Source organism: Echinops telfairi, unplaced genomic scaffold (assembly GCF_000313985.2).
Source record: "Echinops telfairi isolate 266 unplaced genomic scaffold, ASM31398v2 ScPeMD7_443;HRSCAF=831, whole genome shotgun sequence".
NCBI lineage: Eukaryota > Metazoa > Chordata > Mammalia > Afrosoricida > Tenrecidae > Echinops > Echinops telfairi.
This window is the reverse complement of record NW_022104341.1, coordinates 4,671,307-4,686,313: the sequence shown is the minus strand read 5'-3', so window position 1 is coordinate 4,686,313 and position 15,007 is coordinate 4,671,307. Positions and strand designations below refer to the sequence as shown.

At 54.6% G+C, this 15,007-nt stretch overlaps 1 protein-coding gene across 1 annotated transcript in view; it reads right to left on the bottom strand.

Moving 5' to 3' along the window:
* The window catches only part of DENND2D (DENN domain containing 2D), a 14,420-nt gene extending 2,634 nt beyond the window's left edge, over window positions 1–11,786 (bottom strand). Inside the window, exons 1-8 of the mRNA XM_004699192.2 lie at window positions 11,702–11,786; window positions 10,932–11,107; window positions 9,922–10,034; window positions 8,934–9,003; window positions 8,229–8,306; window positions 6,814–6,954; window positions 5,576–5,724; window positions 2,571–2,748 (exon numbers count right to left, since the gene is read on the bottom strand). Of these exons, the coding sequence (XP_004699249.1) occupies window positions 2,571–2,748; window positions 5,576–5,724; window positions 6,814–6,954; window positions 8,229–8,306; window positions 8,934–9,003; window positions 9,922–10,034; window positions 10,932–11,107; window positions 11,702–11,786 (990 nt within the window). The remainder of the gene's footprint in view (window positions 1–2,570; window positions 2,749–5,575; window positions 5,725–6,813; window positions 6,955–8,228; window positions 8,307–8,933; window positions 9,004–9,921; window positions 10,035–10,931; window positions 11,108–11,701) is intronic.
* Window positions 11,787–15,007: the final 3,221 nt, after the last annotated feature.

The window sequence follows — 15,007 nt, the reverse complement described above, 5'->3', positions numbered from 1 at the left end:
CTGGGAAGGAGGGAAGGAAAGGATGTGGAGAGACCATGTGACAAGAGGCTGCAGGTGAGGCAAGCACAGGGCTGGCATTTTGGAAAACCTGAGCCCTGGTAGTACAGCGGGTATGCCTTGGTCTACACTTTGAAACCACCAGCCTCTGTGGGAGAAAGGCGAGGCTTCCCAATCCCATAAAGAGTTAGAGCCTCGGAAACCCACAGGATCACTGTGCGGATTCACCTCTAGCAGTGAGTTTGTTTTGGTTTTGAGTTCTGGTTCCAGCCCGATGGAGTATTGAGTTACATGTTAAGCTGCAAACCACATGGTCAGCAGTTTGAAACCACCAGCTGCTCCTTGAGAGAAAGGCAAGCCTTTCCACTCCCGTAAAGATTAGTCACAGAAACCCACAGGGCAGTTCTCCTCTGTCCTCTGGGTCACTTTGAGTTGGAATCAACTCGATGGCATACGTGTGAGAGTTCTACCAGCCCCATCCTGGCCTAGAGGGGCTTAAATCTAGACCAGTGGCTACGGAGAGGCTTCCTGCTAATTGATTCCACCTGTTTCATTGATCCTCATGCTGTTTTTCAAATAACTGAAGTAATTTCCAATATTTAAATGGGAAATGTTCACACAACATCCCGATCTCTGCCTCACATCTCGTCAGGGCAGCATTCACGTGGGGCTGAGTAGCAGCTTTCAGGCTGGCCAGGCACGGGCCCTGCAGTTGACCATGAATGCCGAAGCCCATGTTGGTCACGTAGGTGACTGCTGGGCCTCCTCAGGGTTTTAGCTTGTGAAAGCTGGTCTTGACAATCAATGGAGTGACCCCTCTGCATGCCATTCTAAATCAAAGGAAGAAAGGCGCCTGGAAAACGTGCCACAAGACAGAGCAGGTTCTGTGATTACCCATTCTCGGGAGAAAGGCTGAGCTCGTCCCGGCTCAAGGCTGCGTGTGCGATGCATAGGCTCAGAGGCCTCCAGGAAAAGGCCCTTGAGGGGTTGGTTGGTTGAGATAGTTCTGACAGCTTTCCCTGAGTGGGATAGACTACCATCTATGAAGTAATCCCTCCCAGAGACTCTCCCTAACTTCCACCCTCACCTTCGGTCCCTCCCTGCTTTCCATGCCCTGACCACTGACAAAGCCGCTGCTGAGGAACAGAATGGGCCGGTGCATTAGGAGGGAGAGCCGGAGTCGGGTTCTGCCGACAGCTGGGGGAAGAGCCACAGCTTCCAAAGAGCTGTATGTAACTGCAGCGTCAGGAAGTTTCATAACATCTAGGGTTGGGACATTTTAAGTCATTGCTAAACACAGGGCTACTACTCTGTCCCACTTTGTCACAAGACTGAGGCTGGTTCAAAGGGTGTGTGTACTCAGCAGTTCTGAGGGAGGTGGGAGGGCTAAGGGAACAAGGAAGGGAACCAGCCTGCTTCTGGACTTCCCAGCAGTACTCCTGGGAAATAGAATGGCGGCCTCCCTTTTAGTAAAGGTGCTTCAGATTCATCTGTGCTAGGCTTCCGTCGTGTCTTGTGCAGCTCTGATAGGTCAGTTCAGTTCTCTGGGCCTCCATTTTCTCTTAAGAAAAAGGAGAAAGACCCTTTATGCTTTATACTTCTAGATCCTGCCCCTGCAAGCACTGTGTGTGCACAGCAAACCCACTTTTAGCCAGGGTAGACATCTACAAGCATAGGCTATAGCATAGGCTATAGCAACATGCTGCACACTGGTGGCATGGTAGTTTATTCACTGAACTGCTAACTGCATGGTCAGCAGTTCTACCCCACCAGGTGTCTCCAGAGACCAGGGGAGAAAGATGAAGCTCAGAGTTCTACTCGGGCCTAGAGGGTTACTAAGAGCCAGGACCCACCACAACTCGATGCAGACCTTTGAGTCTTGTTTGCCAGACAGATAAATGTATGCTATTGGCGAGTTGTTTTTTCTTTCTTTTTTTTTACAACCGAGCCCTTTGGTACGTCTGGAGCACAGTGTACAATCAAGAACCAAGAAGATAACAGACTCAAAGGGGATTGGGTCCCATGGTTTTATTAGTCAATGGAGCTCTGAGCAACTAGCTGGGCTAATCAGCACAATGGCTCTAGCTACAAAAATCTGTGTTTTCAAGATTAAACATCAACCAAGACTCACAGTTCACAGGAGGAAGTCATTAGCTCTCTTTCATCCTTGGAATTCCTTGAAGGAATTCCAGTGGGGTGTGAGTGGTATAGGCCAGCTGTGATGATCCATTCTGATGAGAGATGGGACAGCTCAGCGCCTTGGATGTGCTGGGGGAGGAGAGTCTACTGGTCTCACAAAAAGCTTCCGGCTCTTCCCGAAGCACAGCAATGGGGAGCAAACAACGGGTACCAAGGATCTCTCTGGTGCTGGGCCAACTGCTTTAGGGGAGCCATTTTCTCCTCCAAATCCCTATGAACTGAGCAGCAGTAAGAACTATGTCACAGACCAGGAGACTCGGGCTCAGAGAGGTTCAGTAGCTCGCACGGAATCCCGTGGCTGGGAGTAGCAGACTTGGAATCCAAAGCCACGCCTGCCTAGCTTCCATACCGGCACCCCGCCCCCTGCATCATACCTCCTCCATGGGGCTGTCCATGACCACCTGCTGAAAGTGCATCTGCACGCCCACCATGAAGGGCGTCGGGCAGCAGACGGTGTCCAGCAGGCGCTCGGGAACAACAGGGATGTAGGTGTGTGCCCAGCTGAAGGGGTAGAGCAGTGCGGCGGCGGCATGGATGCACTGGGACAGAGTGCTGGGGACAGAGCACAGAAGCAGGAGTCAGAGGCGCCCGCAGAGCCCAGCACTGGCACCCCACAGCTCGACAGAGGCCCCCTCCCCACAGCACTTGTGATAGTTGGGGGAAGAAACCAGGAGGCCACGGAGGGGCCTCTACTTGACCCTTCTCCCAGTTAGTCTTCTCAACTCTCTGCTGGTCAGAATCGAAAGAGGCTCTAAAGAGAGAAGGGAAGGAGGGATGTTTTCTTCATTGCAAGAGATAACTGATGGAGTCGCTGCTCACCACGTGCTCACCACGCGCTAAGGCTGTGGCTGCCGGGAAGAAGACACTGCCTGGTCTCGGGAACTCAGTGGACACTGAAGGAGACATGTGTAACCGACCATGACAGTAGAGTGTGAAGGAAGTGTGCGCATCACAGGCACAGCAAGACTTTCTTCCTCCTTATGTCTGTACTCCCTGATCTCCAGCCTTCCCCTCCCATGGCCCCCTTGGGTCATTCTACCTGTACCAGTTGCCGTCTGAGTTAGCTTGGGAAACTCCTAGGTTCCAGGAACCTCTGCCCAGCAGTTCCTACATGGAAAGCCCCATGAAGCGGCTCCAACGAAGCACTCCCCATGTAATCACTGCTCAACGTCACAACCTCATCCCACTCCAACCCACACTGGCTCTTTCCGGTTCTCCATTAGCTTTCCAGGCTCGTCATTTCTTCTGCCAAATTGTCCCCAAGCCAAGGCCAATAAAAACGCTGATGTGGAAGCCTTGTTTCAATTCCTGCCATCGAGCTAGCACTTCCTGAGTTAAAAAGATTATGTCTCTGAGAATCTAGCCAAGGTCCTGCCTGACTGGAAGTTCCCTCCCTGCCCGAGCTTCAGGGATCTGCAAACACCCAGTGGCAAGGAAGTGGAGAGTGAGGGTCTCTCCAAGAACGTTCATCCCCCTGGGAAATCAGTTGGCCTTTGCCAGAACCCAAGCCACCTGACAACTAAGGGCGCCTTCAGTTCCCTGAAGGCACAGAATTCCAGCCCCAGCCACAATAGAGATGTCCCATCTCCGTAAAGAGCTAGGAGTCAGAGAGCATAAGGGTAAGCTGAGGCTCACTCTGATTGTTGAAGCCTTCAACTCACAGGCCCCATGCCTTTCCCAGGCTTCCTTTTCTCTGAAGCCCATGACCTTGACCTCACTCTCTGACCTCTGGTGTTTGGGTCCCTATCACCCTGTTTGTTCTTCTTCTTCCCTAAAAGGTAGAACCAGGACTGTGAGCCCAATATCGTGGGCTCTCTCCTTCCACAGACGTGAACAGAAGGCCAACCCTCTAGTGCGTCATGGTTTGCTTTTCTTCTCTATTCTGTCTCTCCCTGTCTGCTTCCCACTTGAAGCACCCCAAAGGTCCATACCAAGTTCGGACAGTACCCAGCCCCCGTTATCCACATGGAGCCACTCAACTGTGACCCTATTATTTAGACTAGACTATCAGGCTGTTAAAAGAGACCTTTTAGTGCTGTTGGGCAAGCCCTGGGCTGCAAACCAAAAAGTCAATGGTTCAATCCCACCAGCTGCTGAGCAGGAGAAAGATGAGGCTGTCTGTTCCCAGCAAGATTTACAGTCTCAGACACCCTTGAGAAGGTCTCTGTGAGTCAGAGTCGACTCTGTGGTGGTGGGCTGGGTCTTCACTGTGGACTAAGCAGCTGTCACTTATGATCCACCCAGTGCCCAGCAGTCATAGGCACTCAAAACAAGCAAATGGACAACAACATTCACTGCCATCGACTTGAGGCCGATTCACACCGATCCTATAGGACAGACTGGAACTGACTGCCCCTGTGACTTCCAAGAGTCACGCTTCACAGGAGCAGAAAGCCCTGTCTCCCAAGGAGCAGCTGGTGGTGTTGAACTGCTGACCTTGCAGGTAGTACCACCTGGGCTCCCAGTATTATGCTCGTTTAATTCTCAGAGTCCTTGGGTGGTGTAAACAGTTACACCTCTAACCTGAGAGCTGGTGATTCTAGTTTACCTAGAGGTATCTTGAACGAAAGACTCGTGATCGACTTCCCCCCAGTCAGCCAGTGAGGACTTCATATGCAGCCCGGTTCTACTCGGACACACTGGGTTGCCATGCGTTAGAATCCAGTCCACAGCAACTACTTTCCTTCCATCCCCACCACAGCCTTCCAAGGTAGCCCAATCGTTATTTCCGCTTGATAGCTTTTATAGTGGATGAGGTCATGACTTTAAGAAGTTAAGAGACTAACTTAAGGAAAACCTCACAGTTAAAAGGTGGAGTGGCAGGATTTGTACCACCTGCTGTTGATGTTTTAAGATCTCTGCTTGTTAACCACTGCATCCTTCTGGACGGCCTGAAAGTCACCGGTCATTTGTATCTACCTTCCTGAGGACTGGCAGCTGGCAAACAGCAAGCGTGCAATAAATGCTTATTGAATGAGTCCACCGGTGGTTAGAAGAAGTATGCTTGTCACGGGGTTGATAGTTTAACCTCCATACCATTAGACACTTCCTGTCCAGTCCTCCACCCTCCTTGCCTCCCACAGCCTTTCAAAGGCAGGATCTGATCTCTATCACCTGAACGGGCCCCGCCTGGACTGTCCCAGGGAAATTCCATGCTCTTCGTGAGCTAAGTCAGGAACCTTGCTTGGCTCAAGGCAGCAACCTTGTTGGGAGGCGGAGTGGGGCAATGACGGCCGTTCAGAGGGCAGCTCAAGGAACTGGAAGGAGGGCGAGCACGCACGAGTCCTGCCGCAGATCTCCTCTGAGAACCCTCTGGTCTATTCTCTTGAGCACAGGGGAGCTGACCAGTACAAGGGAGCCACGCAGCGGCTGGGCCCACCTGAGACCTTCTGCCAGGAAGATGATCCTTCTCTCCAGCACAGCGGAGGCGAAGATCTGCAGGATTTGCTCAAAACTGAGGCAGTGCAACAGGGAGCTGAAATCCACATGCTCTAGGTGGGAGTCCAGCGGCCGCGTCAGGGAGATGAACTGTGGGGAAAGCAGAGCGGGAGACGGTCGGCACACGGTGCTAGCACGCAGCTGCCAGAACCCTGCCGGCAGATAGGTTCTCCTGGCCTCTCGGCCGTTCTCCGCGATGGGAGTGAATCTGCTGCAATAACCTGTTGACAACTTCCTTCTGCTCTAAGAGTAGCACCGAACCAACCCTTAGCATGGCCGCAAAGTCCTATCTGCCTCCGTGGTCCCACCAAGCACAGCCCACCTCCCTCACCATGCTTCAGCTACGTTGACTTCCGCCTAGACGCAAGCTCTTCGTGGGCTAGGCCCTCCCTCCCCTGGGAGTTCTCGTCCCTCTCTGTTCTCATGTGGGTCCCAGAGGCCAGTGTCACATACACAGTTTTGTAGATAGGCTATGGACCCGTCTGCCCCCTTCCCTGGATCTTACTGATTTCCTCCTCCCACTGGGCTTTCAATGAGGTCATGGACTGGTTCATTGTGTCCACCACTTGAAACCTAGAAATAGTATTGTGCTGGGCACATGCAAAGCATTCAATATTTATTTCTTAACTGAATGAGAGGGTAAAAAAATGGAGTCTCTCTTCTTTCTTGTATAGGGGGACACCAAGGCTCGGAGGAGCCCACAAAATGACCTAGTCAGAGCTAGAATTGTTAGAACAGTGTTCTGCTACTTATTCCCCTCGTTACAGAGTGGCCTTAAAACAACCACATCGCCAGGTGGGGCGGGTGACACTTGAGGGGTGGGGGTGAGTGATGAAACAGACCTCCTGGAGACTAGATAGTGTTGGGCAGAAACCGGAGGCCAAGGCTGCGTGGAAGAAAGAGTGGGTGGCACGTTGAGGCCTGGGGAAAAAGTCTTTCTCCAGTATCCAGGGTCTTAAGTTCCAGGATAGCTTTCTTAGAAACAGAAGTTTGGGAGCCTCGAAGGGTAACTAGGTTGTTGTGGGCATCCACTTGGTATGAGGAAAAAGCTTGGGTTTGGTTTTGAGCCCTGCCGATAATTCTAGCCAAGTTCAGGCGCTACCTGCCTCTGATTCCCTGGTGAACAAAGGGGCGAAGAGTCACCGAAACCCGCCCTCTCTGGCCATCTTCCCAGCCCACCTCAGTGCCTGAGTCGGGGATGAAGCTCTTGAGGGTGACAGTCTTCCCGGGAGCAGGGAAGGCGGCCTCCCGGAGCCCCTGCATGAACGGGTAGATGACGGCCATGGAAATCTGGTGTCGCTTCTCCACTTCATCCAGGATCTGCAAGGGAAAGGAGCAGGCATGCATGGCTCAAAGGGGTGCCCTGTGTGGGCCCCTGTGAGAGCCCACCTGTCCCTGCATCTGTGAGGAGCCTGCACCGGCCCAACCAAGCCTCATCAACTGTGACTGCCCCTCCACCAGTTGGCTCTCTCCGGCTCCCCGGCAGGTCTCAGGGTAAATAACCTGCTGCTTGTCTCCCACACATGACCTGCTTTTGTGACGAGCCTATCCTCCACCCTCTCTGAACCAACTCCTCTTCCCCCCTTGCCCTGGGAAGTCATCCGGAGTAAACGGGTCGTTCACCCTGACGGGATCATGTTCACTTGTCGGGGGGTGGGGGGGTGGGGGGAGTCTAGAGGTCTAAGCCTTTTGGATGTCACTCTGTCTTCTGATTTCCATTGGAGACCCGAAGGGTCGGGGACTGTCTCCATCCCTAGGAAGACAGTTTTCCTTCCCCTCCTCCACGAGGGCAGAGCACAGCATACCCAAGGGGTGTGTCTTGTGGTCAAGACACAGCCCCTCCATTTGGAGGAATTCCCCTCTGATCCTTACTCCAGCAGAAGTCCTGGGGACCCCAACTTCTGCCTCCAGATTAGTCAGAGAGTCTCAAGATGCCTCAACCCCAAAAACCAAACCAAATCAAAACTCACTGCCATAGAGCTGATTCCCACTCCTAGTGATCCCACGTGACAGGGTAGAACTGCCCCGGTGAGTCTCCCAGACTAAGTCACTAGGGGAGTAGAATGCCTCGCCTTTCGCCTTTGGGGAGGCTGGTGGTTTCAAACTGCTGACCTTGTAGTTGGCAGGCCAACCCCTAACCACACACCATCAGGGCTTCTCCTTGGGACCCCTACTGAATAACAATTCTCTTCAGATGTATTTAGTGCCCGGCACTTTATAAAGAGACCACTCAGATCCCCGCTCACTTGAATCTGACACCAGCCTGGGAGGTAGGAGGGTGAGTGAGGGCACCTATACCCAACTGACAGAAGAACCGGAAACAGCGCAGAAGACCCGAGGAACTCCAGCTGCCTGGCCTGAGGGCCTTCCTGCAATGCTGCTCTTGTTCCCTTCTCCCTTCACTACAGTGGGGGCTCTCTCTGCAGGGGAGACGCTCCCCTCTCTACCAGCTTTCCCCTAAAACCGGTGAAGCTCACATTCCTCTCAGCCTCAGTTTCCGCAAGTGGCTGTGGGGGAGGAGGAGCTCAGGGAGCCAGGATGAGCCCAGCGGCAGAGCAGGACTGACAGGCCCCCTGGAATGCTGACCACCGTACCTTGGAGAACAAGCCGAAGCAGCCGATGCAGCTGAGGATGCAGTACACCCTGGGGAGGCGCGGGCCACGGCCGGCGGGCTGCGGGGGCACAGGAAGGTGCCTTCAGTGCTGTGGCTTCCCAGGGGCCTCTGGGGCATATGGGCAGGGGCTGGAGTATGGGTGGGGGGAGTGGTGGTGAATGGTGGGGCAGGGGACAGAGCAATCATCAAAGGGGCTTTGTGGGGGTGAGGGCTCACAGGCCAGCCATGCTGCTCCCACTGCTGTGACTGCCTTAGGGGTCAGCTCAGCTAGGTGGGAAGGTTGTTTTAGATCAGGAAATGGCTTGGAGGAAAGCTGTGGAGATGACACGAAGAATCCTTCTAAGGCCCAAGAATTGAATGGAGTCTTCCCAATCCCCACCCAGACTCTGGTAGATCTAGGGGCCAAAGCCGGTCTGCCTAGACAGAGGGGGCAGAAATAAGGGGGTCTCTTAAGAGCTTGGGAGGTCAAAGACCAGGCATGGCTTGCACAGATCCTCCAAAGGGGCAGGAAGGGGCTCTGTGCCCTCACGCAGGGGTGCAGAGTGGGCACTAACAAGGCAGAGGGTGCTGGACTTTGCTCTTTCTACAAGCCCTGAGGCCAGAGACCCTGGGCTCTGGTGGCTGCGGCTTGAGCCGGCCCAGCAGTACAGCTGAGCAGGAGGGGCCCATTCTGCGCTGCACAGACCAGGAGGCGCCTGCAGTAGCCAATCTTCCTGCTCCCGTCCACATTGGTCAGAACGAAGGAAAACGTTTCCCTGGGAAAGAGCAGACAAAGCGTGGTTGGCATCCGGCTCGCTGGATTCCAGAGCAGGAAGGTGGCGGAGTGCCCGGGACAGGGGGCTGCTACAGAATCAGGACAGTAGAAATGATACCTACCGATTGATTAGAGTGCTTTTTTGGGAGATCAGACCCTAAACACCCCAAACAACAACAACAACAGCAAACGCACTGCCATCGAGTCAATAACGACTCGTCCAGACGCTAAACACACCCTCTCACATGAACTCTCAAAGCCACCCAAGGGGTTGGCACAGTGATGACCCCCCCACTTTACGGAGACCTGGTGGCACTGAGAGATAAGCATCGGGTTGCTAACCACCTGGTCAGCGGTTCAAAGCCACCCGTGCTCTGAGGGAGAAAGATGAGGCTGGTAGCTCCTGTAAACATGTACAGCCCCGGGAACTCTAGGAGGGGGCCGTGAGTAGGACCAGCTCGATGGCAGCGGATGTGGTTTTCTACAGATGCAGGGACTGCAGCTCTGAGCAGGGGTTTCTTGCCCAAGAAACTCGTGCAGCTTCTAAGCGGTTGGGTCAAAATTCTAACACAGGCAGCCCAAGCTCAGAGCGCACCCTGTAAGGGGCCTTGCTACCTGGCCTCCTGAGGCCAAAGGCCTTCAGCGGAGCCTGGCTCCTGCCCATGTCAGATCCAAACAACATGAGGAGTGAGGCCTAGGCGGCAGTCTCTCCTAGGACAGGTGAGAGGCTCTGGCCTTATTCTGGTGACAGTGCATAGCCTTGGCCTTGAGAGAGCCCAGGGGAGATGTTTACAAGGGAGCCACCGGCAGGCCCTTCCCCCAGAGGAGACGCTGGTGGGAAATGGGTGTGAGGCTACACAGACAGCTCCAGGCGCTGGTCACCAGCCCACACCGTCCAGTCCCGAGGCTGCGCAATCACCTGGGATACTCCGTGAGAGGGGCCCACTCATTCCCATCAGGGAAGCAGAACAAGGGGATGGCGCTGAGCAGCCGCTCCTCCTCCTCCTGTTGGCCCCGCAGCAGGTTCTCCCTCTGTGCGGAAAAGAGAAAGAGCTGAACAGGTTGTGGGGGTCAGCAACGGGGAACCTCGAGGGCCAGGACCAGAAGCTTCTTCTGAGGCGCTGAGTGTCTCGCCTTGGGGTGGGGGAAAGGGCGCCTTCACCTGCCACTCTGCGCTGGGATTTCACTCTGGATCTGGCCAGTGGGTGCCACCCCATGCTGAGAGAGCCCCTCCCTGGTCAGCTCCACTTAAAGGCAGGCTCCCCAGGATCCATGGAGTCAGAAAAGCGAACTAGGCCACGCAGAACACAGAACGGCCCTGAGATGGCCCAGTGCCCCTGGGGGAGCACGGCCCTGAGATGGCCCAGTGCCCCTGGGGGAGCACGTCGGAGAGGGAGACCACATCAGAGAGAGGACAGGCGGCCAGCTTAGTTGCTGAGCCGCCAGGGTTAAGAAGGATGCCTTGGCCCCGCCCCTTCACCCAGTGCAGACAAGCAGGAGCCTGATGCTTGGAGCAGAGCCAGCCAGAGTGCTGAGCCTGGCCCGGTCCGGTCCTGCCCACACAGGCCAGGGAGGGGAGCCTTTCGCAGAGGTCTGGGGCTTCTCTCCAGAGAAGAGTGTCTGCAGATGAGATCCGAAAGACCTGGGAGGTCTCAGAACAAGACCAAGCCACTCGCCGCCTTGTTTCCCTGCTGCGGCCCTACCCTGCCGGATGCCTAGGTCAGTTCTTCACCAAGAAGTCAGACCTAGATTCTGAGGGCGATTACAAAGCAGGGACTGGGCCAAGGAGGAAACAGCAGCTGCCCAGGGCACCTTCAGACTCGGCCCTGGCAGGGTGGGGAGAGGGAGGCGGCAGCCCTCCACCACCACTCAGGGGGCCCAGTCCTCTGTGGCCCCCCACCACACCTGCCTCTTTCCTTGCATCCTTACCTTGGGGAACTGGTAGGTGATAGTAGGCTCATAATCATCCCCAGAATGCTTTTTTTTGAGAGAAACCACAAGGAGGTATTCAAAAAAGTGCGGTCCTCCCGCAAAATTAGGCAGGGTGTGCTCCTGGGCCCTTTCTGATTCTTTCACAGCGTTTCCTCCATTGTCCTGGGAAGATCCTAAAACAGAGACACCAGGGTCCTGTGAGGATCACATTGGCCGAGGCTTGGTGTGGAGTCTTGGAGAAGCCAGGCCCCCCCACCACCTCCGGCCACCTTGCTAGTCCTGGGGTACCTGGAACCCGGCCACCCAGCAAACAAAGAGCTCCTCAGGTCGCAGAGCAGGATCGGGGCCAACTGGGCCATTCCCACACCTGCCTTGGGGACTTGAAACCCACAGGGTGCCCAGAGGGGATTGGAAACCACTTGTTTGGAAGCCAAGAAACCACTCGTGGGAGGTCACGTGGATACTCCCCGCCACCTTCCTCCCAGTGCCTGAAACATAGCATGTCCTGGGTAGACAGGCGCTAAATAAATCACAAGAGACCCGGAGGCCATGTGCCTGTGCCCACACCAACCCCAAAGGAGGGCACTTCTGGCTCTGAGAAACCAACAAAGGAAACCTCCCTTCCAGCTCAGTCACATGGGGAGGTGGGGATGTGAAAGTGAGAGAAAGAAGGAACATTTCAAGGAAGAAGCAGCCCCCCCCACCCCCCTTCGCCCCATCTAAGAAGGTCATCCTGGAAAAAAGGAAGTGGGCTCTCCAGTCCAGACCTGCTCGCAGTCGGAGCCGGTTGCGGAAGAGCCTGACAACCCGGCCTACCACTTGTCCTTCCATCTTCTCCAGCCTGCGGGACATGGAATGCTCCCCTTTCCTCCAACACAGCCTGGCTACAGAGAGTCTGAGGAAGGGGATGGTGCTTCAGGCTCCGGCCACAGCCCGACCACGATGCCGGGCTGAGAACTGCCTCCCCAAGAGGGGAGAGCAGCTTCCATGCTGAGCACCCGGTGGCTGAGCAAGGAGGATGTGACGGGCCCCAGGAAGGCAGAGGCAGCATCCTGGCACTGCAGCGCAAACCTCAGCTCCTCCCAGGAGCCCCAGGGTGTGGTGAGAGAAAGGTCATGAGCAAACATCTCCCAGGTCCAACTGCTTCTGGGCTCGGGGCTTTGACTTGTGGGCTACAGGTTTGTGCAGTGGATTTATTTACAAGTGCAGGACAGTGAAGAATGCCAGGTAGCTTCGGACTGTGAGCAGTGGAGCCCAACCCGTCCCAGGGTGAGGATTGTATATCCCCCAGACCTTTGATGCTTGGCCTTTCACTTCGTAAGGTGGTCAGCCACAGCCAACACCACCCACCCCGCACCTGACTCCCCAGACAAGGCCACCTGCTGCTTTCTACAACATCCTGCCAGAGCACAAGACCAAACCTTCCTTGCAGGATGCCAGCTGCTTGTCCCTGATGAAGACAAATAGGCTTGGCCCAATAATGATCTAAATGAATCAATTGTCCTAGCTAGCGAAGGGCAGCCTAGAAATCAGAGAGATCTAAGAGCCTCGTGTCCTGGTTGTGAAATTGAGAGCAAAGTCTACCACTGAGCTGTAGAGTTACTGATATTTCAGGTATCTCTGATTGATGGATCGCTCCAAGCTGCAACACTTTTCTGGCTTAAGGCAGGGAACCGCCACACTGTGAACTGTTCCGGAGCTCCAGCAAAGGATCCCTCTTCCTAACTGGGAAGCTCTGACTCAGGAGATTCTCCCTGGTCCCAGTACGGGGACTGTTACATCAGCTCCCCGGTGGCTGTAAAAAGCATATGGGTGATTTCCATCTTCCACTTCCCACTCCGGCTCTGTCTTTTTCCTGTTGATTAAGCGCAACCCTTTCTGCCCCTGCTGAGGCAAGAGCAGCCAGTGCTCGAGGTGCCCGTGGGGAAACAGCCCTCAGCTGTGTCTGGAGAGGATGGCACCCAGGACTCTTACAGTTGCCCTTGAAGGGGTGACTGCACCAAATGGGAGAAATGCCATTTGTGAGGAAGCTGCCCCAAAGAAGAAGCGAGGAGCAAATTGGTTTGGTCCCAGTGCCTGCCAGACTCTCCGAAAATTAGCAGTCCTCTAGAAAGGGTAGGTCCCTGGTGACCCGAGCCGTTTCCACTTGACTAGTAACCCCAGAGCTTGCGGGTGCAAACTCACCCAGCAGTGCCCCGGAAGGGAAGCCTGGCAATCGGCTTCCACAAAGATTACAAGCCATGAAAAAGCCCTATGGAGCAGAGTTGTGATCTGTGACGCACGGGGTCACCGTGGGACAGAATTGACTGGATGTCAATGGGTTTGGTTTATGGCTGGAAGAGAGGGAGGTACTGGGATAGGGGAGACGGCTGCCGTCTTCCTAAGAAGAGCTCCAGACGGGGGTTCTGTGAGACTAGTGAACGTGAGGACTGTGTCCGCGCTACGATTCCTGGGAGGACGCCCCAATCAATCAGCGCAAACAATGATGTCATAAAGGCTGTCGTGAGAGAGAGAACAGGTAAACCAGACACTCAGTTACCACCTCACCTTGCCACCCTCCCAGCCCGCGCAGATTGAGAAACAAGCATTTTCCTGAGACGGATAGGGAAACTGAGGCAGGGAGTAATTCAGAAGCTGGTGAAAGTCGTAATTAGGAGAGGGTCATGCCCACAAGCTTGCCTTCTGGATACAGCATGCACCGGACACCCTAAGATGTAGGATCCACTGTTTGTGAAACTCTTTCAGAATCTTTTCACTGGTCAGTCCTGAACCTCAGGAAACTAGGTATTTTCCATAAATCCTCTGGACTTCACTGTCAGTCCATTTCCTTTACCAGGAGAACCAAGAGGGCAGCAAGACTCACAAAGCCCTGGTAGAAAAAGTAACTAGACTTGAAGACCAAAGAAGGCCAGGAAAATAATGCACCCTCCCCTCTTTTTAGAGGGGGTTACAGCAGGAGAGAAAGGCCCACAAGAAAATGAATATCCCTCAAACTCACATGTCTCATATACGCTCACCCCTTTCATCCTCGGTGCCCTAGGAAGGAAGGATTATGCTGAGGTTTTTTTGGCTTGGTTTTTTCTTTTTTTTTTTTCCAGTTGAAGAGGGAGCCACCCTTTCTAGGTAAGTCAGGACTCTGGTTACACTTGTTCCTCCAGTAGGCAGCCCCTCCCACAGCCACTTCACAAGCCCCAGAACAGGGGAGGGGGCCTTCTGGGCCCTTGGTCTGGAAAGCTGACCTTTCCCCTCCCAGCTTGACTGCACTCAATCTAGGATCACTACCTCCTACCCCAAGTCCCCATCAAGATGTCATACACACAGACACACACACACACACACGCACGCACGCGCCTCATTGTTCTACCACACAACTATCCTGAGGCCAAAAAGGGAAAAAGAAAGTGTAGGATTCCCCCGAAAGCAGAGGATGTTCTGGAAGATGGGGTGAAGAGGGCAGACTCCCCCTAGGCTGGCAGGTGCCAGACCACAGGACAGGTAATACTGGGTGTTCATCTCACGGTGCCTCCACTTCCAGGAAGCTCCAAGGGGCACCGTCTTCAGCCCTGTGTTGGGGCTGGAGTGGGTGTGAGCAACTGAAAGGGTTCTTCCCGGTGGTGGGAGGCGACCCCATTCATCCACACAGACTTCTGAGGGAAGGCCAGGGGAGGCCAAGAAAGACCTGACCAGTGAGCTCTGAGACCAGATAACACCAGCCTTAGCCTGCATTCAGCTCCAACCACTTGGTCATTGCAGAACCCAGGAAGCCACTGACTGTCCCCGTTGGTGGAAGTGGAATGAGGCATGCGTTGGGATGAACAAGGGCTGGACAGGTGAGAAGGGAGAAGGTTGGCAGAGGGACCCAAGAACAGGACACAAGCAGAGGAGTGGGGTCACTGCAGAGTTCAGAACAGAGAGCACTGACTTCTCAGGCTGGGAGTGGGGCTCTCTGATCCTCTGAATTTGTGGTGGTTGGGAGAAGTGGGCTATCCATTTTCTGATCTGTTCCCCACCCCAGCCCCCACCACCAAAGACAGGCCTCTGGGCAAACTGTCTCTGGGCAGAGTATCTGCAGG